The following is a 25,655-nucleotide window of genomic DNA, read 5'->3' as shown; positions in this document are numbered from 1 at the left end:
CGGAACACAGACCGAGACCGGAACACAGACCGGGACCGGAGCACAGACCGGGACCGGAACACAGACCGGGACCGGAGCACAGACCGGGACCGGAACACAGCCGGGACCGGAACACAGACCGGGACAACTAAGAGGAACAAACTTGGTTTATGCCAGCCTGATTCCCCGGTGGGCCGCGGTGAGTCCCGGTGAGAGATGCCGGGACCGGTGGCGCTGTAGCCGGAGCGGGAGGAGGTGACATCCAGCTGACACCGACAGGTAGGAGCACTGTGACCGAAATCCCTGCAGCGGTGCTCCAACAGGCGGGAGCTGCTGCCGCTGCCTCTATTGAGAAACTCTGCAGCACTTCGTTACACAACTTGAGTCACAGACGGTGCTGACAGGTACACACTTCAGATGGACTTGCATGTTGTTACAGGACACACACACACTCACTCACACAGGAAGCTTTATTGCACTTCACTCATGAACTGGGCCTTTTCAGTTAGACAGTTAGGCATTCTGCACAATAAAAAATCTAATTCATCATGGCTGAATTTGGCTGCTTTGGGTCCTGGCGTTGTGTATCATGCTCCTGCATCATTCAGGTTAAAGGTTAAAACACCTTTAATGCCCCACAGCTGATAAAGTGAGCCACTCACTCCAACTGAATTATTTGTATACTTGGGTTTTTATTCTTAACCTGTTTCTCGCTCTGCAAGGAAATATTACTGTGTAAGCAGTGAATGTAAACGAATGCCAGCAAATATATAACATACCTTAGCAGTGGAGGCTTAATTCAGCACTCACAGCAACCAAAAAGAGCAAATATGAACTCTACAGATATGTCTTATAATTGGTGCAGAATGGTCCTCATCACGAGGAAACTTGTCAGCTATTTTTTTTTTTTTGGTAAATCGAATTAGTTGAATCAGGTCAGTAAGTCTATCTCATCTTTAGTCGGGCCTTTCAAAGTATTTTCCATGAAAGGAAAACAACCCAGTTTTCACCAGTGTTGATGACTTTTGCTGTATATGAATCTTCATCCAACAAATCGGATTACATAGGATGAATAACTAAAAAAAAAAAAAAAAAAAAAAAGGCAGCTCTGGATTTCTTGTTCCCACTTGCTGTGCTATCACTCTCTCGCTCTCTCACACACACACACACACACTCCTGGTCTCCTGGTGTTAGATTGTCAGATACAAGGCCTGCAGATAGCAGAACAAAGCTCTCTACATCCTCTTCGTTTCAATGGAAACGCTCTCTATCCTGCAGTCACACACACACATACACACACACTTCTTATTACATTGTACACACACCTAGCTTTATGTGTGGCATTTTGTAAGCCTTTTGCACATAATTGTTTTTTTATTGGTACAATTAAACATAATTGTTGCCAGTGTTTGACTATAAAATCAGATTGGCCCACTGCCTTTAAGCAGTGCAAAGTCCAGATCACTCACGTACAGCAGAGTGTTGAAAATCACAGTCTCCCCTGGACACCACATTGCTCTGTGGTATTAGTGTTATTGACTGACACAGAGGAATCTTTTACCTGTTTCTCCATCCCTCTGTGTATTAATCAGTTGTACAGAAAAGACAAGACTGAGCAGCTGCACTTACCTAATTCAGATGCTGCAAAGGGCAAAGAGGATGTCATGTTCCTTCCAACATGCTGAAGCTTTGCTCTGGTTTTAGTGTGACATTTGGGTGTGAATTTGATGTAATGCAGATTGTGACGTTCTGGGCGAACTCATTTTAATGCCAATGATATTGTTTGAAATGCCACCTGATAGAATTGCAGAAAGGCCTTTTTTGGTTACCAATATCATGTCTGTGTGACAGAATTTGTTAAAGCGGGATTATAGTAACTTGTCTTCATGTTTCAAAAAGAAAAACAAATTGGCAGTATTTCATCTTTGAGCTGAGTGTGTACAGTGCTAAGTCTGGACTTGGTTTTGTTAGAGGTTGCCTGCATGGTGTGGTGGTCACATTGCCATAGACAAAGATTTGGCTTAGATTGCACCTGTATTTCCCAGACAGTACCTGTGGGCTCATCCTGTGTTTGAAATGCCTACAATCCAGCTCTCCAACTCTGGTTTCCACTGATCAATGTGCCATCTACAGTGTCTACAGTGATAGCAGGAGTACAAATATACAGCTTGGCAGTGGAGGTGCTGGACTGCAGTTCTGTGGCATTAGATTCCAGATAGATACTTTGAGAAAGGGATTGACATTCCAACTGTAAGCGGTGTTGACTGATCTTGGGTGGAACCACCTGAAAGTGTACCACCTGAAAGTGTGGTGGCGTCATCTTTTTAGAAGAATGATTTGTTGCCTGTATTTGTTTCTGCTGCTGGACTGAATGCAGCTCTGATCCTGATACATGCAGGATGTTCCAGAAGTTACTAAATATGACAGAATGGGGGTGAAAGCAGCTAAACACATTTAATGAAACAAAGTCAGTCATGCTGTGCTCACTAAGGACTGATGAGAGCGTGAGCCAATTTTTTAGTTTATCACAGTTTTACAGGCACAGATTTTGACGTCATATTTAATTAACTTTGCTCAAATAAATTTCAATCATGGCCAAAAGAACGACCCTTTGATTGATTTTCTAGATTTGATGCTGAGGAATTTAGCCTGCTAAATATGTGTTTTTCTTGCCCTTATTCGCCTGTTTCAGGCTGGTATGTCAGCTGTCTCTTTTCTACATGGGGGCACTGATGGTGTGATTTAAACGGCCTCATCCAGTAGACTTCCAGATTTTACATTGCGAGGGGGAGATCTGGCAAAGAAGGTCATATCACAGTCTTTGGCATCATGATCAAGGATGTGAGTGAAGATTTCTTCCACCAGATTTAATGATATTTGAAATATAGGCCGGTGGTTGAACTTGAAAATCCAATTGGTGCTAAGAAGCTACTCGCTGCTCATCCAGTCTTGTGTTTCCTCACCTGCAGGCAGGTCTGTTGTCCTGTTGACACTCTGCAACTGTGCCATCTTGGATTTCAGCTGGTGACACACTATATCAAATGTTGGTAGCTTTTGTTTGAGAGAGTTTAGAAGTGGAGTAAGCTTGTAAATTGAACCTCCCCTTTAGTCACAGAATTTTGTCCGGGGTAATTTGTTGATTATCGTTGTTTCAATTCCATAAATGCTGTGGATGGTCTATAGAGGCCCCACTCCTGTGATTGGATGTTTTAAAAATGTATTGCAGTGGATTTTAAGTTGCTTGCTTGCCCTAGGACTACATGAATATTGCAATGTCAATGTTTACATGGTACCTTTGACTTGTTTGATGCATTAAAACATAGAGCTCTTAAGGTGTTCACATTAGAGGGTTAAAAGTGGGCTCACTGCTGTATGATTATAGATGATTGAAAATATAACATGGATGGAGAGGAAATTGTCAATACTGACTTTAGACACAGCGCCAAATGTTGGTAGTGCCCGTTCCGTAACAGGATGTCACAGTGTTACACCACCTTCCTGAATGGGTGAGAAATATCTGAAAACAGTTGATGACTCAGAGCAATTCAACTAGTTTATGTTGCAAGTCCAAGACAGCCTGAGATAAGGTACCATTGCCAAGAAGGTTTGCAGGGCTGCTTTTGCCTTAACTGTTCAGTAGGTTTATGAGCAAATTGTGCACAATAACACGATGAAGGGAAGCTAATTGGCTTGTGATTCTTTTACAGTTTTTCCAGCCTTTATTACTCCTGATATTATAATAGCAAGACAGAATAAAGTTTTGTAATGAAGTTTTATTTTTGTTGTCTGTATACTAAGGAAATATTTCACCTGCTTGTAACATTTGATAATGTGTAGCTCCAGGATGACATACAGTAGTAACCTTTAAAATTAGAGTCGGGAAGTTGCAATGGATTCAGAAATGTTGGCCTTTTCTAGAGCAGCAGAGAGCTAAGACAAGGGTATTTCTTTGTGAAATAGAAACTGCAGATTGTTCATTTTTAAAGTGTGGGTTAAAATCTGTAACAGTACATTGCACAGGCCTAGCAACCATGCTGGAAGGAACTAGTCATTGAATTCAGAAAGTCAAAGGTCAGCGAACACATTCAGGGAGAAATGGTTCAGGTGGTGGAATCCCTGAAGTTTCTCAGGTTCACCATCTCCAAACAGCTGATATGGACTGCCGAAACCTCTCAGCTTGTGAAGAGAGCCGAACAATGACTTTTCTTGCTACGGAAGCTGAAGCAGGCCAAATTCCCCCAGAAGCTGCTGGCGAAGCTTTATAGGAGTGCAATTGAGTCCATCCTGACTAGTTGTGCCACTATCTTGTATACCAGCTGCACTGTCGTGGAAAAGAAAGACCTGAACCGGGTGGTAAAGGCGGCACAGCCTGAGAGAAAAAAAAAACAAACAAACAAACAAAAAAAAAAAACACACAGCATATGCAGGGACTGTACTCACCCAGGACATTCTCTGTTTGAACCTTCCCCGGTTACAATCTTTTTGAACAATTAACACATGCTAACATTGCACATACTAAGCTGATTCCAGAATCAGAATCTCAGCTTTTTTAGATTTTCATATTAAATCTATAGATTTGTATTCTTTTAGTGTTTGTAAGAGAGAAGTCAACCCAAGTTTCGCTGTACTTGTATTATGACAATAAAACTTATTCTATTCTAATAATAATAGTATTTATACATTCACAATAAATATTATCTTGACATTGGGAAAAGCTACAGGTGATCACTCTGACAATTGTTCATCACCCAGATTATCTTAATGGCTGTGTCACCTAAAACACTGACGCCTTCACCACTTCTGGTTGGTGGTTAGGTGATGACTGAAGAGAGGATAATTGAATGGCCATCAACTTCAACACCGCCTGTAACGTCATGAAAGAAGAGCGCCGGATGTCAGTCTGATCAAAGGGCATCCTGGGAGACTGTTGGTCTAACCTGGAGTGGAAAGTTAGATGTGGAAGCTTTGAACTGCTAACTGATTTTGTTAATGTTTGCAGTAATGCCTACATTTACCTTTCCATCCATTAGCCTTCATGAATGGCAGAAGTAAGGGATGGCTTAATCCAGAAAATTAGAAAATGTAAAATGAAGAAGAAATAAAATACTTTTGCATGTGCACCCATAACTATAAATACACATGAATTGGTTGTGTTAAATGCCAAGTACATTTTTTCTGTATATTGTATTACTCTACTCTACTCAGAGCAGAGCCTCCTCTGTTAGTAAGATAAGATGGTGTTCCACTTTCATTAATTCTTCCCTCCTTGCTGATTAGTAGAGAAAGTGTAGCTGTCCTCTGCTGTATCTCATGACCCGCAGGCAGCTTTGTCCCCTGGAAGGAGTATTGTTGTCGTGGCCTCACAGTTACTCCTTTATTACCACAGTGCCCCATACATTGGATTATTATCATTCAGTGTTCATAGAAACGTCAGCAAAAGCAACGACAATCATCAAAAGATTAGTTGTGGCATCAAACTGATTTCAACTCTCGTCTATAATTGGAGCTAATGTATAGATTTTTTTTATTCAGTGGTATTACTGTTATACTTCGCCATCAAACTCACACACTGCGTAAAATAGTTAGTTGAAGACAAAGACCATTGTTAGCATTCAAGAGGCCTTGGTAAACTACAGATGATGCAATCCAAAACAGTTTTTTTTTTTTTTTGGAGAGTGGTGCCATGTTGACTTCATCACTGGGGAGGGGGGAGCAGCATGAATGAAAGGCTTTTCTGTAGCATGTACATGAATCAGCAATGACTCTGCAATGGAAAAGACAGAGGCAGGCTTTCTATTAATCCTGATGAATCCTTGTCTAATCCAATAGTCCTGTAATAAATCCTACCGTCATAAATGCTCAGTTGTTGTCAACACTGTTTTAGAGCTGTGTGACCACCTGTGACCACCTGTGTGGTCATTTTGGAGACTGTTGTGCTTTTGAAGTGTATCATGTCGACAGGTGTTTCTGTTCTTTTGTCCAACCCACTGAAATCAATGAGGTCAGGCTAAATAGGAGACACAACTGTATTCCCTGATGTGGCTCAACAGCATCACACACCTTTTCCTCCAAATGATCACACTGGTGAGTCTTTAGTACAATTTCAAGTAAAACTGAACATGTGACCTGTCCAATGTGAATGAACCGTATTTTCACTGTTCACTGTTTTTCGAATCTAAGTGACTCCTGAAATTCGCATTCACACCCATTTACTCAGCCGTTTCTTTTAAACTGACAGCTGAGTGTGCAATGTTGTTGTGGTAATGCCGTGTCATGTGTAGATTGAATGTACATTTTGAGGGGAGGTTCTGTCGTTGTGTGTATGTTATGGTGTGTTAGTCATGTTAGCTGCACTTGTTGGCCAAGGTCACCATTGTAAGTCATGTCAATTGACAACTGCTGAGGTACCAACAAACAGGGCAGTGCAACATCAGCGCAGTTGGGCCTCCTTAGTGACCAAGAACGCCACGCCATGGAAAAAACACTTTCATGATTTTTAATTCACCCTTAATTTTTGATTTGTGCAATGTAATCAGAAAACCACTGACATTAAGTCTATCCTTCAGTAAATGGAAGTAAAGCGATCGTAAACGTGGCTCTGGTTGGTGCTGGTATATACTGTAGTTGATCCTCTGTCCTCACTTGAGCATGAGAGCTGATCTTGTACAGCTAGTGTTTTAAGTGGCCTCTGTGCCTAGTTTATTTTTGGCCTTTCTTACACTCTAAGGGAGAGTGGGTGTTGTTTGTGTGTCAATATGTGCCTGGGTGGGGCCCCGCACCTTCCCCTTCCTGTCCTGCCCACTTACACTATCAAAACAAAACAAAACTGTAAAATGGTGCGGGGTCGCCTGATGCTGCCCTCGGGCATGTTGCAGATGGTTGTCAATGGAAAAATGTGTTGCTCACTGTTTTGGCCTCCGATCCTGGTGCATGTCGATAAACTGACATGCCCGGAGCTTTTTGTCACCTAAAAGCTGACAGATTGTTGAGTGTGTGTGTGTTTGTTTACAGTTCATGCCTGAGCGATTGGTGCGTTAGTGTCGTGCATGCTTGTGTCGCACAGCTCAGTCACATACGTAGTCTGTTTTCTCGCAGACAAAGGAGTCATTTGTGGAGCGTGTGTAGGAAGGAAGAATAGCTTGGTCTTTCTCCCTGTTTTGAACTCCTCCTCTGACACTGTCGGCTCTAGTCAGCTACTTTTCTAGGTGGTGGGTGGGCTGTGTCCTCGTGTGTCTGTGTGAATCGCACTGATTCATTCATACTGCCCCTCTCCTGTAAAGGGCCCCTCAGGCATTCCTATCCCAGCCCCCAGACCTGGTTTGGAACGTCAAGTCAATTCACATCCAACATCTGAGCACTGTTTCCGGTAGTAGTAGTTCTGTAAGTGGTTGATTTGATGAGTTAACAGTGAATCAGGATTTTAATGTTCTGTCGAACTGTATTTCCTGTTACGTTGAACTCGCTCAAAGTTGAGTCAAAAATATCAAGATTTTTCAACCACAATAGTTTCACTTTTCAGTTTTGCAACAGTCCTATTATGAGAGAGTTACTCATCTCTGTTGGTTCACTCATTTCACTCAGGTGTTGCCAGCACCCTGTTCTGTCATGTATGTAAATTGCGAGTGGGTGGAAGTTTGCAGCAGAAAGCTTGGTGGTGAAGCAACTTCACCGCAAGTGTGCTGAAATCGGAAGACAGTTAAGCAAAACTACAAGGTTCCCGTGAAGATTAGAGACTTTCTGTGTCAAATATGTAAAGCTCAACATGTTTATGTAGAGTCTGTTGGAAAACCTGATAATCATTACGAGTAAGTATTTGTTCAGTACGTACAGTAAGCGTTATGGTCATTTCGTTGAACAAAGAATGGACTAGCTATCATTTACAAAGAACCATTGTTTCATGCTGCTAGAAATAGTATCTTATTATGCAAATTCAGGGTGACCTAATTTATTGATTTTATCGTTTCAGTTAACAGGAAATTCTGTCATTTTCCTAAAACAGTTAAAACTGTTGATTACCTCCAACTGAATGTGTGCCTGCTGGCCACTCAAGTCGTTTTCACTTACTGACTTTTAGTTACTCACAACAAGCTACATTAATAAAAATAATATGACTTTTGGGCTTTATTTAATTGGAGGGCAGGTATAGTTTACCCTCCTGGTAAGAGTTTAATGCAACATCTTTTTGGTTTCTTTGTCTGGTTTTTCAGGCAATTCTTGCAATGTACTCAATGGATGGAGATGAAATCATTTAAGGGTGTACTAATCCCACACTGCAATGGACTCTGGGTGTCATCTGTGCGTTGTTGGCTTCCTGTCATCAACTTGAGAGGAGAACTTACAGAGTCAGAGCTGACGCTGGACCCAGACCAGGAAAGAAAACCACTTTTCAATGGCTCAAATATTGCAGGTAAGACCATTTTGTGCATATCCTACTGTATATAGACCCACACATGCTCATACATTCAGTGTCTCAGACAATACCACTGGGTCAGTGCTCTCTGGCACCACAACAGGGGCAGATTTTGAGCCAGTCTTATTTTTTATTTTTTTTGCCATTGCGTTAATTGTTTAAATATTCACAACTTTGATTGTGTATCTTTCTTTTTCCCACTTTGTCTAAGTGTGTGAGTGTGTTAGCTATGCCGTCATGAGATCATGCCAACAGTGAGTGTGCTTTCCTCACAACAGGAAGGCGCACAGACTGGCTCAAAGTTTGTCTGAAAGGGAGCTATTCACCTTTGAAATACAGAGGAACAAACACAAGGGCTGATGATGTCATGTCGGTTTTCTCATGTTCGAATGTGTATGTGCTTAGGATAGAACGCAGTAAGTATAGAAATTTGAAAGCAAGCAGTGGACGTGGACCCACCATGGCCACGATTTATTTATGTTGTCTTTGTGTCACAATCACAGAGTAATTTCTAGCTCATGAAGTAGAGTAACAGGAAGTGGGAGTCGGACTTGCATAGAACACCGTTTTACTGAGCCACAAAGAGATCTATGCACAGGATGCTGGCCAGCCAGGCACTCCTTAACAGGTGTCTGCCAGCCTCAGCACAAAGAGAAATAATGATCGAGTGTATGTGTGTGTGTGTGTGTGTGTGAGCGACAAAGCTGTGATGGAGTGAAAGTGAGAGGAACAGCGTGAGTGAGAGTGCCTGTGAATGTAGGAATTGTGCCAGCATGCCTTTGTGCGAGTGGGTGCACTCACTGACACTTGATGTATGCTTTTGTGTTGTCAAGCGCCACACAAATGGTCGAATGTGGGTACCAGGCCTGTTGTTTGCGTATCAGAGGCAGACACTCAGTGTTTAGTTCTGTAAATGACTCTACATTTGGAGCAGGGTTAAAGACGGGAGGAGGCTAATCATGGCATCATGTATGATGCTTTACTTCTCTGCATTTCAAGGGAAGTTTCAGTCCATGAGGAAGTTCGCTTCACATCACAGAGAACACTAAAAGTGCAGCTGTAAATGGTCATGGTGCTGCACTGAACACCGCGAAGCCACATGGATGTAGAGCCATATAGGGATTAATGCTTATTTCTCTGTATGAGCAGAAATTTGAATGAGTTGTGCCACATGCTTGTTTAAATTCTAACTCGAAGTACAGTAAATTCTGACATTTGATTTTCCTGTATTGGCGCTTCGAGTTTACACCTCTTCTTGAATTGATTGAATCGAAAACCCGTCACACCTTTAAGAAGACTTCGATATACTGACTGGGACATATTAAAACCAAAAAATATATCTATATATCTTGTTCACAAAGTTTTTTGAAGTGGACTGATTTACGCTCAAACAGACAATACAAAGTGTTTTTGTTTGTAAAGCAGACAATTTAAACCAGCTGTTTGAGGTTCCTATAAGTTTTACTGATCTACCACTCAGGCTCAAAGTTATCTACCCACAGTTCAGTTCCTGCATTTGTCAAAGACACGGATGGCGGAAGATGGCTGGCTCCAAGAAAGCTTGGAAAACGATGAGCAGTTACTTGTTAGACTGGAATTACTCAAAAAATGGATTGTGGGAAAAAATGTACACAGAGAAAGAGGAAGAAAAATGCAGTGAAAGGCAGTAAGAAAGCGAAGAGGACGCTCCCAGAATAGCAACAGCAACCAGTGACTGTGCTTTTTGTGGAGGGTGTCTTTGAATACTTGGAGGGCCTGGGGGGCCCGGACCGACAGAGGAGAACTTGGAGTAAAGGGAGCCTCGGGAAGTCAAACTGTATGTGTGTGTGGGTGTGAGAGAGGGGACAGTGTTATTTTAACCCTGAACTTGCATCCGGCTGTCACACCATACCCCCCCGATGCTCCAGTCTGCTTTACCCCTCCATCAGTCTAGCAGCAGACCAGTTGTTACACACACACTGCTTTCTTAGTTTACCTCTCCGATCACCCTAAAAAAAACCAAAAACAAACCTTTTCTGTGCATTCACAAAGATGCACCAGTATTGCGCTAACCACCCTCCCCACTGAAGACTGCCGTACTGGCTGCCATTTTGGGCGTATTGCCCGTTTGCTGCGTTGTTAAAGCATGAGGCTTCCTCATAATACGACCCTGCAATCGATCACCTCGTGATATTGGTGCCACTCAGCCACAGACTAGGCCCAAGATTCTCATAGTTTTAATATATTTAAAGGAGCCACCATCTGAGATGTTAAGCTCACCTGAGCAACTCTGCTTATATTTGATCTGACATTTGACTGACACAATTAAAAAAAAAAAAAAACTGGTGAGAAACACATAATGATGGACACACGAGCCTCACTGATATCATGGTTGTCTAAACCCTGTGTTACTTTGTATTTTAGGGACAGAAGGGCAGTTCAGGTTGTGGTATCCCTTCATGATCATTACACTGTTGCTGTAATTTTTTTCAGTAATCAATATTTTCAAGCGTTATCTTTATATTATCTTATCGTAGCTTATCCTTTTACCACAGGGTGCAGTTTATTGCTTCTTGGCTTATCTATATTGTCTGCTCAGTCACACTCACTGCTGAGTAGAGAGGAACAGAAGAGCAGTTTATATATTGACCAGACACGCACACACACACACACACACACACACACACAACAGAAAGCTGTGATGCAACTGCCCAGTTCGTGTTGCAGGTCTATGACAGTCTACATTACACAAACACTAATTATGTTCCTCCTTTACACAAGTCAAGAGTTTTTAATTTCCCTGAAAATCTTAAATGGTCTTTAATGCATTAAATTAAAGGTTTGACAGTCTGATATTTTCTGATGGCAGGCTGTTTACTAATCTGACACAATTGTGAGTCATGATACGATTGGAAAAGTCACACAGAGTTCTACATGTATGTTTAAACGTTCTTTAAGACCATCTGCCTGCGTGTCTTCCAAGGATGAGGCTGGTGTGTGGATAGAAATCATTAAACGGGCATTTCACTTTTTTCACAGCCAAGCCAAAGGACAAACAACACACTTGTGCAAGTCATTATCAGTCCTGAGGAGGGATGTCTGCTTTTTCCAAAAATAGAATGGATTACGTCCCTGGAAAATGCAGACAAACATTACAGAGAATAATTAACCTCTAACCTGTCATCAGTTTGAGCAGTAATCTGCAGCCTTTTCTCATCTCTGAATCACTTAATCACTATTTTCCACAAGCTGAACTGGTATACTATTTAGTACAGCATGTTTCAAGCATGATCCCAAACACAAACTGGTTATGATTCAAGGACATGTTCTTTAGATTTATAATTCGGAAATTCTTCAGACTGCAGTCTGTTGCTTGTCAGACTATGCAGATGCCTTAATCTCCAGATTGTGTGAGATCAGACCTTCTTCTCTGCTCACTATCTTTTAAAGAAAAAACAAAACAAAACAAAACAACAACATTGATCTACAAACCAGGGGAAATGTCTGCTTTAGGCTCCTTGTATAACTATGCTTATTGTTAGTTTTTCCTCTCACTGTCTCAGGCTGCCCCCGTGTGGCCAGAGTGGTAATGACAGCAGCAGGTTGCTGCAAATCTGTCAGCAACAGAACTTAATAATTTCATCTACGAGGCCCCACTTTGTTTATTTAGTCACATTGAATAAACTATTCTGTACAATATGTATGTTGTGGCTGGAAAATAAGAGAGAAGCTACATGATGTCTCACAATATGCTACGCTCAGACAACGCTGCTTCCAGTACTTTCATTACTGAGTGATGCAGTGAGAGCTGCAGGACGTGGCTGTAATAGAGACGGACAAATACGAGTGCAGAAATCTAAGTCATGAGAAACACAAACAAACTCATTCTTATGTGTGCAGATAGGAATGTGCGGCATATATGTGTCTACAGTAAATACTATGTACAGGCTCTTTTATGATTCCAGGAGAGGGTTGGCATGTCAGCTCAGTATGAGAATGAGTTAGCATGTTTTGGTGTCACTTCAATGTCATTAGACACACACACACACACACACACACACAAATAAAGCCCCTGGCATGATGTATGACTGATGACCAGGCATCCAGATGGCAGTGACATAGAGAGGGCTTTAGCTTCTGATGATTTGCATACCTCATCACCTGTGACCTTGGTGCAAACACACACGCAGATTAAGTGAGACAGTGGGACCCTCATCCCGTCCTAATGTCTCCCTAATCCTGTCCTCTGCCGTCCCGCATGGCCCGGTGTTGCCCCACAGGTTTTAGATCACCCTCTTAAATCCCACCTGTTTAGCCTGCAGGGACAAGGGAAAGCCAACACCACACTCACACACACACACACGTGTCCCTTCAACACTTGCTAGAAAGACAGCATGAGAGCCAAGGATTATATTGCACAGGGGTCTGTCTATCTTTTACTCTCATTACACATTCACATAAAGGCTTTGTCTTTTCATCTCTCAAACACACACCTTTGTACTTGGCGGATTTGCCGAGCAGGCAGCCTCCCCTCTGCTTCAGCTGAAGTGGAAATCTTTCTGGGAAAGGCGTGATGAGATTGCCTCTGACAACTCTGTATGAAATATTGTGTGTGCATGAGTAAATTGAAGTCATTAGGAGGTTTGACTCCAGTGCTTGACCCTGATTGATCCCAGCCGGGCCCGCCGGCTTTGGGATAGGCTTTCATTCAACAAAGTCCTTTGTATTTGGTTTACAGTTTTGGCACCAAGCACTTTGAAGCTGGCCGTGTTCTACTTTACTCTTGATTAAATGGTGACTGCACAGAGGAACAATGTGATGCGTGTATCACACATGCACAGTATGTTAGTCCATCTATAGCAGGATCCTTTCTGTTTATGTCTACCACCCTCCCTCAATTATTCATTCATTCATCTTCTACCACTTATCTGTTTCCTGGTCGTGGGGGGTGCTGGATCCCATCTCACACTGGGTGAGGGAGTACACCCTGGACAGGTCAGCAGTCCATCACAGGGCCAACACACAGAGACAGACAGAGACCAACAACCACTCACACTCACACTCAGACAGTTTAGAGTCACTAATTAACCCAAACATGATGTCTTTGCACGGTGGGAGGAAACTTACACAGGCAGGGGGAGAACACGCAAACTCTGCACAGAAAGGCCCCGGGGCGGGAACCATCACAGAGAGAGGGACGAGAAGGGAGAGATTCACTGTTATCTGTCTCTCTACTGTTATGATTATAAATGTAGAATCACTTCAAGATTTCAGCTCAACTCTTCAGCTGAAATTTTATGGGCTGATATATAAATGAAATAATAATAATAGCTACTACTGCAAAGATTGCAGATGCAATAAAAATAATTTCCGCTAACAGCTAATCTAGTGATTATATTAGAAAATAAATAAAAATGCTCTTTAAACGTTAACAGACAACTCTTCACCATGAAACTGGACTGTTTTGCATTTCAGCGTAGGAAAATGCATTATGCGTATTCAATAACAGCAAAGAGGGAAAAAATATGTCAGAATAGGACAAAGATTCAGACAGTCCTTAGTTTGGTCTGATTGTATGTGGAGCAACATCAGATTTTATTCTTCTATTTATGGTTAAAGTTGTTAAAGATAAAAATATAGACTGAAGAAAGGAGCCACTGTGCCATTTCTCCTCAGTCCACACCCTGACCACAGCTACATCAGCTTCCTTGAAGACATTTTCACTGTGTCAACATTTTTTCTGGAACACTGACCTCAGCACGGTAGCAGAGTCACCGGTCCATCTCAATGTCTCTTTTTATGTTTACAGCTGTGAATCATCTGGGAGTAGGTGTGGTGGTTTTCAGCCTCAGGTGAAGTCATTGTCCAAGTCAACGAGATTTGATCTCTGACCTGAAGTTGTGGGTGGATGGATTGCGTTACCATAACTGTGACCGTGTAAGAAGAAATATTTATTTAGGTGTTGTGGGGCCGAGAAAAACAAGTCAGTAACCTATTTTAACTATAACTAAATAAAGATGTTCATTCATTAATTCATCTTCAACGGCTTATCCGTTTCCGTGTCGTGGGGGTGCTGGAGCCAATCCCAGCTGACACTGGGTGAGGGAGTACACCCTGGACAGGTCACCAGTCCATCACAGGGCCAAGACAGAGACCAACAACCACTCACACTCACACTCAGACCTACGGACAGTTTAGTGTCACCAGTTAACCCAAACGTGATGTCTTTGGACGGTGGGAGGAAACCCACACAGGCACGGGGAGAACATACAAACTCCACACAGAAAGGCCCCAAAAGACTGTGTCCACGGTGAACGTACAGGAGGATTTGGAGAGTTGGTTTGTGCTGACAGTGTTACGAGTTGTGGGAGAGTAGAGGTTGATAGAATTAGGAGAACCAGGAGCTTGTGAAAACAGTTGTATGATTTCTTCTTTGGCTCTGGAGGACTTCTGTCAATTTTGAGAAAGTCTGTGGTTCAGCTTGATGACTACAAATCTATGAGAGAAAAGCTTTCATTATAACCAGTGGGTGTTTTCTTTTTCAGACACATATGCACTTAACAGTAATTTAATGATATAAAATACTAGACATTGTTATATTATATATGAAAATTACACTGATTATAGAATTATCCAGTTTTTTCGGACATTGTTTTTTCATCCTGACCTTGGATCGTCTGGTTAATACAAATAGAGCAGATAAATAAGACATTTTAATACAATAAAGCTAAGGAAAAAAAAATCCAATAATTTCTGCAGAGCTAAGACACACAGATACAGTTCACTATAACCACTTCTGCTGTGCTGTCTAGATACTACCCTGATTATATTTCCACCCTGTCAGCTCCAGATCAGAAGTAGACATCAGAGATTTCACCCAGATGCTGGTGAAACGCTTAACCACTGCCTCCAGAGTCTACCTACCAATAGTCGTAAAGAGACGAGGGGGACCCAGGAGTCAGTCCTTTTGGTTTTTAAGGGCTCTAAACTGCCTCTTAGAAGGAGGGGTTGAATAGCCGTGACCACTGGGCTGGGATCACTGTGCTGTTACACCCACAGCCTGTCTGCTTTGCCTCTCCGTGCTCTCCATCATGGGGAACGAGAGGGCGTTTACATGTTTTAACAGGCTCAGCTTCACCTCCCCACTGACATAAGGTATCTGACGACGCTGCTGGGGTCGAAGATCACCGTCCCCACATACGGTTATTAAAGGGGTTTTCCAGGTTTCTGGAGGACAATTTGTGAAATTTGGCCTGTAATGGGAGTAGGGGGGTTAGAGGTGAAGGTATGGTACTTTCCAAGTAACTAATATCTGTGGGAAGGTCTGAACTCAACCTCTGTAAAAATTTGAACCAATATATAATAATAATAATAATAATAATAATAATTTATTAGTGGACAAAAAACTATTTAACAGATGAAACCAAACTGGAAACATTTAATTTTAGAAGGTCTATTTGGTTTTAATATTACTATTAGTCTTAAAATAGTGACAGAGAGCATGAGGAGACGAGCTGCTAGAATGAGTTTCCCTCCGGGGTGGAAGGGATCAGCTTCAGAGATTGGACAAGGAGCTCTGACATCTGGGTGCAGAGCCGAGTGGCTGCTCCTGTGTGTCAAAGTGAGACAGAAAATTCTAAAATGTTGAAGATTTACAGGAAAAATTCGAATGATCTTAAAACAAGCTTTGAGACAATCTTTCTTTTTCATTGTTGCCAATAAAATAGTTCTATATTCCCACTGATAGAACTCAGAAAAGACAGTGGTTCAGTAATATAAACTAACTTGCAGAAGCATATATTTTTTTAGGTGAATGGCGTGATGAAAAAAATCTATCAATTTGATGTTGAATATCAGGGAGGTTTTGTGTTGTATATTTTTCATGTTTAGAATTGAAAACACTTTCAAATATAAAACTCGAATTAAAATTGGCATCAATCATGAAATAATTCCTAAATAAATCAGAATTTCAATTGAAGGACATTTTTTGTGGCAGCAAAAGGAAGTGTGTTATACAGGACATACTAAATATGCAGGCTCACTTGGTCTTACACTGAAGCAGATAAAATCATTTATATTTCAATGATCACAGCGAAAACGATCACGTGATCTACTGGCCTCAATTCTTACCAACCTGGCCTGCAGTCTGTGATGGAGCGTGTTAACTTCAGAGGGGAGGCGTTGGGCAGCACTGAGCTGACATGACAAGAGCTGAGCCGTGTCCTCCTGTCTCTCCACCACTGCTCACCTTGGTCTTTGGTCTTTAATGCCATGGTGCCGGACTGTGTTTACTATTGTTGATTATTAATATCCAGCAGTAATGCGATCATAGTTTGCAATGTTGCAAATCATATCCCCCTCTGTACACAGTGTATACGTTAGAGTACGTTACTTTATACTGCACAGTTGTTACTTTTTATTGTGCCTGCCCTCTGCACATGTCCAACTGAGCTGACAAGCTACATTGTTTCCTGGATGTGTATATAATAAAGCCATTCAAATTATGTGGGGTGACGGCTTTCGTTGGCAGAACGGCAGAGAATCCAGAGTGAGTCTATGTTTTATTAACTGTATTGTTTACAGAGGCTTAGAAATAATGGGCGTGTAAAACAAAACCATATCTATGTAAGGAAGGAAAAGAGGAGTCATTCTCTAAAGTATTTGATGGTAACTTCCAAAAATATAGAGTGAATATAATGTATATAAAGTATTAAGTCCTGTGGTAAATGTAGAAAGGCAGGTCCCTTTGTTTCTGTGCATTGTGTCCAGATACATGCTGAGTGTTTCCTTTCTGTAAGGCTAATGGGTCTGTTTGTGTGCAGACATGCGTGCATGTTTGTGTTTTTTGCAATGCAATATTGCGTGCTGCTGAAATGGGTGACAGCCAGCCTCCAGAAGAGCAGATTCAACAACAGAGCAGAGGAGAGAGAGAGGACTGAGAGCAAAAAGCGAATGTTGTTCAGCGGGCTGCGAATAAGTGGCCTGAGGACATCAACAGGACTGGAATGGACTCTTGAGACAGAGGGGGAGAGGAGAGAGGTGGTGGGGGACGTGGGGGACAGGGGGGATGACAGCGAGAGAAGAAAAGCAGCGTTCAGGATGGAAAAGAGGAAAGAATGAAGAGCGAACGATATGCACAGAGGGCCGGGGAAAAAGGTGTATCAGCCAGTGAGTTTGGTCTGCTGTTGTCATTGCTCTCTGTTTAAGCTCTGCTCATTGGCATCAGTACTTGGACTACAACGGTGCTAGTCACAATACGATTTGGGAGGCTATGCACACACACACACACACACACACACACTATTCTTTTATTCAATTTCCCCCTCCATCTAAATGTCCACCCAGCAAGGATCCAGATGGCCTGGATCCCTCCCTATAGTGGAGAGGTGCTTCTGATGCGTGCGCGCGCACACACGCGCACACACACACTGACACAAAAACACACAAAGCAGCATGGCCATGTTTTTCTCCCTCTCAGAGGGAAGATTAACTCTCCTCATTAGGGCTCCCCCGCCTCTCGCCCTTGTCTCTCCTCCCCCTCCCTCCCCCTGTCGGCCTGTATCGCTGTCATTGGCTGCTTCTGTCAGGACCGCTGCTGACTGGAACGCCATGACTACAGGAGACACAGGAGACAAGGGGAGGAGGTGGGATGGGTTGATGTTGCCACAGTAATAGAGGAGGCGATCGCACACCAAATCATTGAGCCGGGGCTCAAATAGAAAAAAAAAATCTATTGGGGGGAGAGTGGAAATGGGGTTAGAGGGCGAGGGACTGAAAAGAGGAAAAAACAATAACAACAACAGCAAGGGATTAGGCAGCGACTGAGCAATCAGGAAGTCCATTGTGGACAAAGCAGCGTTAAAAATGCTCCTACAGTTTAGCCGCGATCGTCAGAGCTAAGCTGCCTGTCCAATTGGACAGCTGCTCAAGATCTGTCCAGAGGAAAAAAAAAAGAAGCACACAGAGGACGATGAAATAAAACAGGTGAAAAATGAAAAGCAGCTTCTGGATGATATCTCACTCCTGGCGATAAGTGAGAGGAGGTGAGCTGGTCGAAGCGATGCCTGGGGCGCAAGAATAGAAACGGAAGGAGAGGGGCATCACTAGACATGAAGAGCATGCGTCAGCACTGAGGAAGGGCGAACAAGAGCAGTGCGAGAGAGAGAGAGAGAGAGAGAGAGACAAGCTAGGTGGAGAGTGAGATCGAGCCAGCGAGAGAGGGAGAGATATTGAGGATAGAGGTCATCGTGGCGTGAGATGGACCGACAGAAATAGAGCCTGCTGGATTTGTCACCTCCAGTGCCACACCTTGGCAGCATCATCCCAGCGCTCCATCCAGACTGCAACAGATCCAACGAGGGGATTTATTTACCTCAAGGGACAATAACTATCAATAAATCCATTTGGAAGGATCTTTCCTATGATGAAGATTCAAGCCACTGACATGTGAAGGACAAACTGTGCTTTTTAAAAACTGGATCTTACTTATTTATTTGTTTTATTTTATTTTATTTTTTTCAATTTAGGAGACATAATCCCCGCCTGTACACAACAATGCAAAACTAGAGACTGTGCTCATTATGCGCCAACAGTCATTGTCAGCAGCTTTTTCAGAGAAATTCATTTCAGAAATCAGTCTCCTGTGCTTGTGCAGTCTGGTCGGTCGGGGAACACAGCCCTGTTATCATAGTGTGAAAATGAGGAGCTCATTGTCCAGCCATTTTCAACGACTGCTGACTCAACCTAAATGAGGAAGACAATGAAGGTGGGAGTACAGGAGGTGTACAGCCACAGCATAGCTAGTTGAACGATGGAAAAAATGCTCCGCGAAGCTATCAGGAATAATGCAACACTGTACCGTGAATGACATGTAGAATACTGTACTTGTCTTCCTAATGACAGTGTGGACCTCCGGGCAGGCTGACTGACCGACTGACTGACTAAGTGTGTGGGTTGCTCGCTGACTGGAGCTGTGGCTGTCTGAGGACTCTGAGGACACATAGCCCCGGGGAGATACCGGCACGGCAGTGGAGCCCCATGATGGGGGAGACGGCAGATTACCAGAGACTGCAAGAGACATCAGAGCCTGACTACCAGCGCCTGCCCAGCGATGACGAAGAGGTACACCTCTATTCTTACCCTGATTCTACAGTGCTGGGGATGCTAACACATGGCTTTAGACAAACATGGTTGACAGATTAACAATGAGCAGGCATTATGAATCCTGTCAAAGGAAAATGGAAGGGTGTGAGGTGATGTGGTCGTTGCTGCGGGAGGCTGATTATTAGTTTTACAAATGAATCATATTTATGCTTTTTCATTGTTTATGTTGCATATTGTTGCACTTTTATTATGAATGTTTACATTTGAATGTCTGGCCCTTGTGAGGGTTTTTGTGTTCACGCCATTCCCGAAAGCAAAAAGCGAGATTTGAGGACATTTTCCTGTGACATCCCTTTTCCTCCTGTGCATGTTTTCTCAGTCAGCATGTGGACAGTGGGCTGAAAGTAGCCGGCCAGCTTTGTTTTCACTAAATTACTGTCTTAGAAATGGACGCATGAACATATTACAGCACTGGTGTTAAACAATGAACCGAATGATGGGTGAATTTCATCTAGCTACATTAGTTTCAGGGTCCTGGTGTTGTATGTGTTGCCTCACGGTCACATAGTCATCACAGTACTGGGAGGCTTGAAAAGAATAGAACCAGCTCTTTTACACTCCTATGTCACCAATAACCTCTTCAACCACAAACCCATGCACATCGTACACAGCACTTCTCGCCCACACATGAGGCCGGGCCCTGTGTGTGCTGAGTTATTGAATACAGAACTATGAGATCATTGATGAAGTGCTGCTGAATGAACATGGTCACAGGCAAAGTATGACAATTTTTACCCTCCTACCTCTTCCGCAAACTCCCACCTCCCTTTGTGAATACTGCGAGGTACTGACAGGCCTGGTCTTTCTTCTGGCTTAGTGGAATCCAGCAGTTGCCATTGTTTCAGTGCTGTTTTTGCCCTTTTGAAAGATTTATGCTGTACACTTCAGCACACGCCTTTACAGGAGCAGGCCATTTTGAAGCCTCTCTTTGGCTTTGTTTGTCTAACTTATTGGATATTTTCAATCTTGAAAGAATGTGTGCAGAATCATAGAAAACTAGATAGACCCATAAATTGGCTGGTCAAATGTTTTATCCTGCATGAACTTGTTCCAGGTATCCAGTGTTGTCTATATGTTGACTGCAAGCTTTAGAAATGCCAAACTAGGTTTGAGGCTTACTATTACATACTGTGGTTTGTCCACTAAAAATCACACCCAAGTGGACTTTACAGGTCCAACTCATTGTTGGGTTAGCATGAGATGCTGAAATGAAAATGAAAAGCTTGACGTGGATGGATATGTGCGTCTATGTTCACTCACAATATAGAACCATATTAAAGATTGAAAACAATACTGCAGTGAATCTGCAGTCATACAAGACTGTATGATTTATACAGACTTTCAGTTTTGGTTTCATCCATAAATCTGGGTATTGAAAACCCAGAGGTGTCCTGAATTGAACTTTGAGGCATGAAGTGTATTGATCATTTAAAATTTTTTTGTACAGAATGAAAATTGTCAGTACCAAAAAGTTTCAAACACCCATTCCTACTGTCATTCATTGTGTGCTGTTATGGACTTGTAGTTCAGACCCCACAAAGGAGAAGCGGGTTTAGAAAATACAATGTCTGGATGAATGTGTTGATCTGTGCAACAGTTTTAATATCATGAATGTGGACTTTGTGTGTTTAGTTCTGTGTGCTAGTTCACCAGAGTTAAGCTGGTGGACACTGCAGCTGCCCCGGTTGCTGGTGGCTGAATCAGATCAGTCTCTTCCTACAGCTGCAGCTTTGTGCTGAATACAGCGGTTTTCCAGTCCTGACACACACAAACCTACCACACTATCATCTCCATCAGGAGCTAGGTCAGAAAGAGATGTAAGGATAGCTGGACCAAGGCAAGAAAGAAATCTCAGCCTTGTACACAAAAAAAAGTTGTTTTATGAGCAACCATTTTTTTCTTGGTCGATCCTGCTGTGCCTTTCCCCTGTGGTGCTCGGGGGGATTAGTGACGTAGCCTTGCAACTGTAGTTAGACCACTACTCCTTAATTGAGAATGCTGCACTGGTCTAGTCCATAAGCACCATTTAATCAAACAGCCCATTTGGAATCAAGGGCTATTCTCCATTTTGTAGCACCTCTTAGATTTCCACTTCACTGTTCGTAGGAGGCCAATCTGACATTTGACCGACATTTTTCACTCACACCCTCCTTTCCCCTCTTTAACCAGCTTTAGGGGATCAGCGAAGGGATGGCTTAGAATGAGCGTATTTGGAGGGTGGAGGCAGTGTTGGCAGGTGTTGGTGGGGGTTGTTTTGGTTGTCTAGCATTATGCATATTAAGCCGAGCTACCAAAACAACTGTTTGCCGGGAAGCAGCCTTGAGCTGCTTTCTTTCCCACACTCACCTCCTCTCCATGTTGACGCCCACCACCACACACTGTCTCTCCTTTGTGAATGATGAGGTGTTGCGGAAGGTGAAGGGATTTAAGGAGAGCATAAAAGCAAGAGCTTGGCAAAGGGTTACTATCTGTGAGATCACAAATGACGCATCTCTGTCTGTCTGTGCATGCAGACCTCCGTCACAGGCACGGTGTGTGTGGATGTTTTTCTTACAGAGTTGTAATGGGGATTAATCATGTTTGTTCTACTACTCCTTCACTCTACTCTGCAAGTTTCTGGCATCCAAGACCAAACCACAGACTGATGTTTTGCCACAAAAGGTTGCGACTCATTCTAGAAATGCACTGGCAGCATGTCCACCCGTATCCACTAATCTATCTTTAATTCCCAACACTGTACGTCAGTGTGAATCCAGCCAATGTGAGTGCATGCCTCTTCATGTTTGCGTCTGTGTACAGTGAGCATCATATTACAGAATCAAGCTTACTGTGTGTGTGTGTGTGTGTATTGTGTATGTTGCAGTACTCAGGCGTAATGCAGACCTCACACAGAGCTTTGTTCTTCATAATCTCATTAGCCAGCAAGCGACTAATTTGATGTCAATTTATGATAATACAATCTACACGGTCAGACATGATTCCATTTGGGAGTCATACTACTTTGTGTGTGTATGAGAAGGAGATTAAAAGAAAGAGGGATGAACGTGAGGGCCTAATAGAAGCAGTTATAGTAGCTGCCTCAGTGTGTTCAGGCAGTCAGACAGACAGAGACAGTGAAGTCTGAAGGTTTTGGTTTGTTATCCTGTTAAGTGCCACTTACTGTACACGGATAACTGAAATCCTTTTTTTTCATGCATCTGTGTACAGTCATAATCGTGTATAATATGTCTGTGTGGAGACAAATTATTTCAGAACTTCTCCCAGCGACTCATTCCTGAAGCCACAGAGTGACCTAACGATTGACAGTCAACACAGCTGACTGCATGTACTGTGCTGGTTAAAAAGAAAAAATGATAATATTACATTACTGCAGTCAGACTGGAAACTGATGAGCGAACGGAGCTTGACCTGGAACTGGTTTTTAAGACCGAGTGTGAATGGGATGGAACAAGGCCGCAGCAATAGGCACTGAGATGACATTGGACAGCAGAGGAAAGGAAAAATAGGAAAAATAGGCACTGAGATGACATTGGACAGCAGAGGAAAGGAAAATCGATATTAAAGACATATTGTGAAAGAACAAAGACTGTCTTCCTGTTGGACACATTGTAGCTTTATAGTGGATGAGAACAGCAAAGAAACAGGCAAAAACAACCATTCTGCCACCAGTCTGCCATTGTGCTTAATAAAGAGAAAAGGGAGAGCCAGTTTTTCATGTCAGGCCGGGACAATAAACAAATTAGGTCTATAGCCTATAGTACAGTATGTAGACTACTGCACATAACACATTTGGACACAGGCAAGAGACGGGTGGAAACGAAGGCAGCCAAGGAGACGCTGGCTGGTATGGAACAGTTTATCCCTCTTAAATGTATGAATGATGACTGAAGTTCATCCGCAGTTGAAATTAAATCTAAGAAACATGTGGTGGGGAAACTTCAATTGATTAAGTGAGTCTGCTTGCTACCATTGCCTAATACGTAAATATGTACATGTATCTATATTAATCAACATAGCCTGAGTCAGACTGGTGGGTCGGATCACTCGCCATCCAGAGTAATATTGGTGCCACCTAATGGAGTCTGAGCGTAGCTGCAGATTGACTTACTGACCAGTAATCGTATTGGTCTAATCTCCTTATTGTGGAGGCAGCTGACGGCGCTGTGACACATTCCTTCCATCGATTTCTAAAACTGCAAAGCATCAGAGTAACATGCTCATCTGTACAGTTGTACAATGTAACACAAACACACACACACACACCAGTGTATCAGTTCTTTCTCTCTTGCTTGTTCTTTCAGGATTATTTTCACTTGCAAGTGATCAGATTTTGAATTCAGTTTTTAGTTACAAGCCTCTTGTCCAGCTGGTTATTTGAAGGAATGTGTGCTATTTCTGTGTCATCTGTGTTACATAGCTGTCCTTCTTACTTGCGCAAACACTGCCTTCCTATTTTTTCATACATAAAATTCAATATACACGACCTATTCATTTGCTGGGCAGAGATCTTTTTAGGCCATTAATTACAATAACTTTATGGAGCTGTGCATCCAGACTGTGTGTGTGCATGAACATGTGGAATCAGTGAGGAAAAGAGGGGAGGAAGCAGTCTTGTGCTTGATGTTTTGGAATCAGAGTCTTGTTGTCTGCGTGACTGTGGGAATGAGACAAGTCTAAAGAAGATGACATATTTTATGTTGTAGCATATCGTACTGTCTTTACACTTACAGTTGGATGTGGTTTTTGATGTGTAGTGATAAACACATAGAAGCACCACTCTGCTTTGATAGTCCAACTCCAATTCAAGGTGATTTATAAAAAGCTTAGGCTGACTAACACTAACACCTGGATCGGAGCAGAATCCAGGAGGCTGCGATAATGTGGCATGTTGGCTAACCACACTGCCTGGTTGTCTGTTATTCTTAAATGTGCTGGCTGTTGAGGTTTTCATTGTACAACAGCAGAAGTACAGAACTCCAATATTCAGACTGTCCTCAAACAATTTTGTAAATCTGGTGGTGGTCTGGTGGAACATATTGTATTGTATCGTACATGAGTCGTCACATGCGTTGTGAGACATTCATTCCTCGAGCCAATGCAAAAACATGTTTTTCATCTGACTGAGCTATTTTTGCCCAACGGTTCTCTATTCTCCACCTTTGTTTTCAGTTTTTATCACAAAGTGGGATGGTTAATGAATAATGTAGTGACTGTTTGAATTACATTTTGATCATTGTGTTATCATTCAATACAATATATAGTTTCCATCTGCAGATCAGTATATAATCTCTTAAAAGATAAATGCAGAAAAACTGTTCTGTAATAGACTGCTCACGATTAACAAAAAAAAGCAAAACAAGCCAACTCTTGATCTTGTTGTGAATGGAGGCACGTAGACACAAACTAACTCATGCCTATCATAGACAAAGCAATGGTGCAATATACAATATCCTTAATCAAAGTCAGATGCTTTCTGACAACAACTTCCATTTTGCTGTTGTTTTCTCTTTCCTTTCCCTGAATGACTTCACTGTCTGATTACCTCCCTTCCTTCCTCTAAAAAAAACCTCTCTAATTAAAAGCAAAGCTGGATGGCAATAAATAACGAGAGAGCGAGATGGCAAACGAGCGGAAAAAATACCCAAATGCCCAAATACATTGATTAACTATCAACTAAAAGAGAAAACCAATCAACAGAGAGAGCCGAAAGCTAAAAAAGTGTCTGGGGAGGGGGCCTGCTAGTGGCTGGTAAGGGTTTGTTTAGCCTGCAGAGTGGGAGAGAGATAACATTTTTGGAGGCTTAGAGGCAGGAAATAAAAGGCAGCACCAAATAAAGAAGAAAGTGCCATGGATTGGTCAGACCCAGGGGAAGGAGGGGAGGAGGGAACAATAAAGAAGTGAAGGGTGAGGGCAGGAGGTTTATGCTGCAGTGGTTAAAACAGAATAGACGTCACAGAGACAGAAAAGGCAATACGGGAGTTAATGGTAGTTAGGTGCCTTGGGCAGGTGCATGTTTTAGCCATATATTTCAGCATGTCATCAGTCAACAGGGCCCCCCGTTTACTCTCTTGCAAGCTATCGTTATTATGCGCATAACTTTTTAAACCATAGATATGTGGATGCA

General features: G+C 42.5%; 1 protein-coding gene across 6 annotated transcripts in view; it reads left to right on the top strand.

The window, feature by feature from the left end:
• LOC115057603 (activated CDC42 kinase 1-like) overlaps positions 1-25,655 on the top strand; it is a 51,371-nt gene continuing 25,716 nt past the window's right edge. For 3 of the 6 annotated variants that reach the window (XM_029524766.1, XM_029524767.1, XM_029524763.1), the window contains exons 1-3: positions 1-258; positions 8,187-8,386; positions 19,271-19,489. In XM_029524766.1, the coding sequence (XP_029380626.1) occupies positions 19,406-19,489 (84 nt within the window). In that variant the 5' untranslated portion in view covers positions 1-258; positions 8,187-8,386; positions 19,271-19,405. Of the gene's footprint in view, positions 259-7,674; positions 7,785-8,186; positions 8,387-18,465; positions 19,134-19,270; positions 19,490-25,655 lie in introns of those variants that run through there. The other 3 variants (XM_029524764.1, XM_029524769.1, XM_029524765.1) reach the window with 3 other exon arrangements.

This window comes from Echeneis naucrates, chromosome 17 (genome assembly GCF_900963305.1).
Source record: "Echeneis naucrates chromosome 17, fEcheNa1.1, whole genome shotgun sequence".
NCBI classification, from domain to species: domain Eukaryota; kingdom Metazoa; phylum Chordata; class Actinopteri; order Carangiformes; family Echeneidae; genus Echeneis; species Echeneis naucrates.
This window is presented reverse-complemented; position numbering and strand designations above follow the sequence as displayed.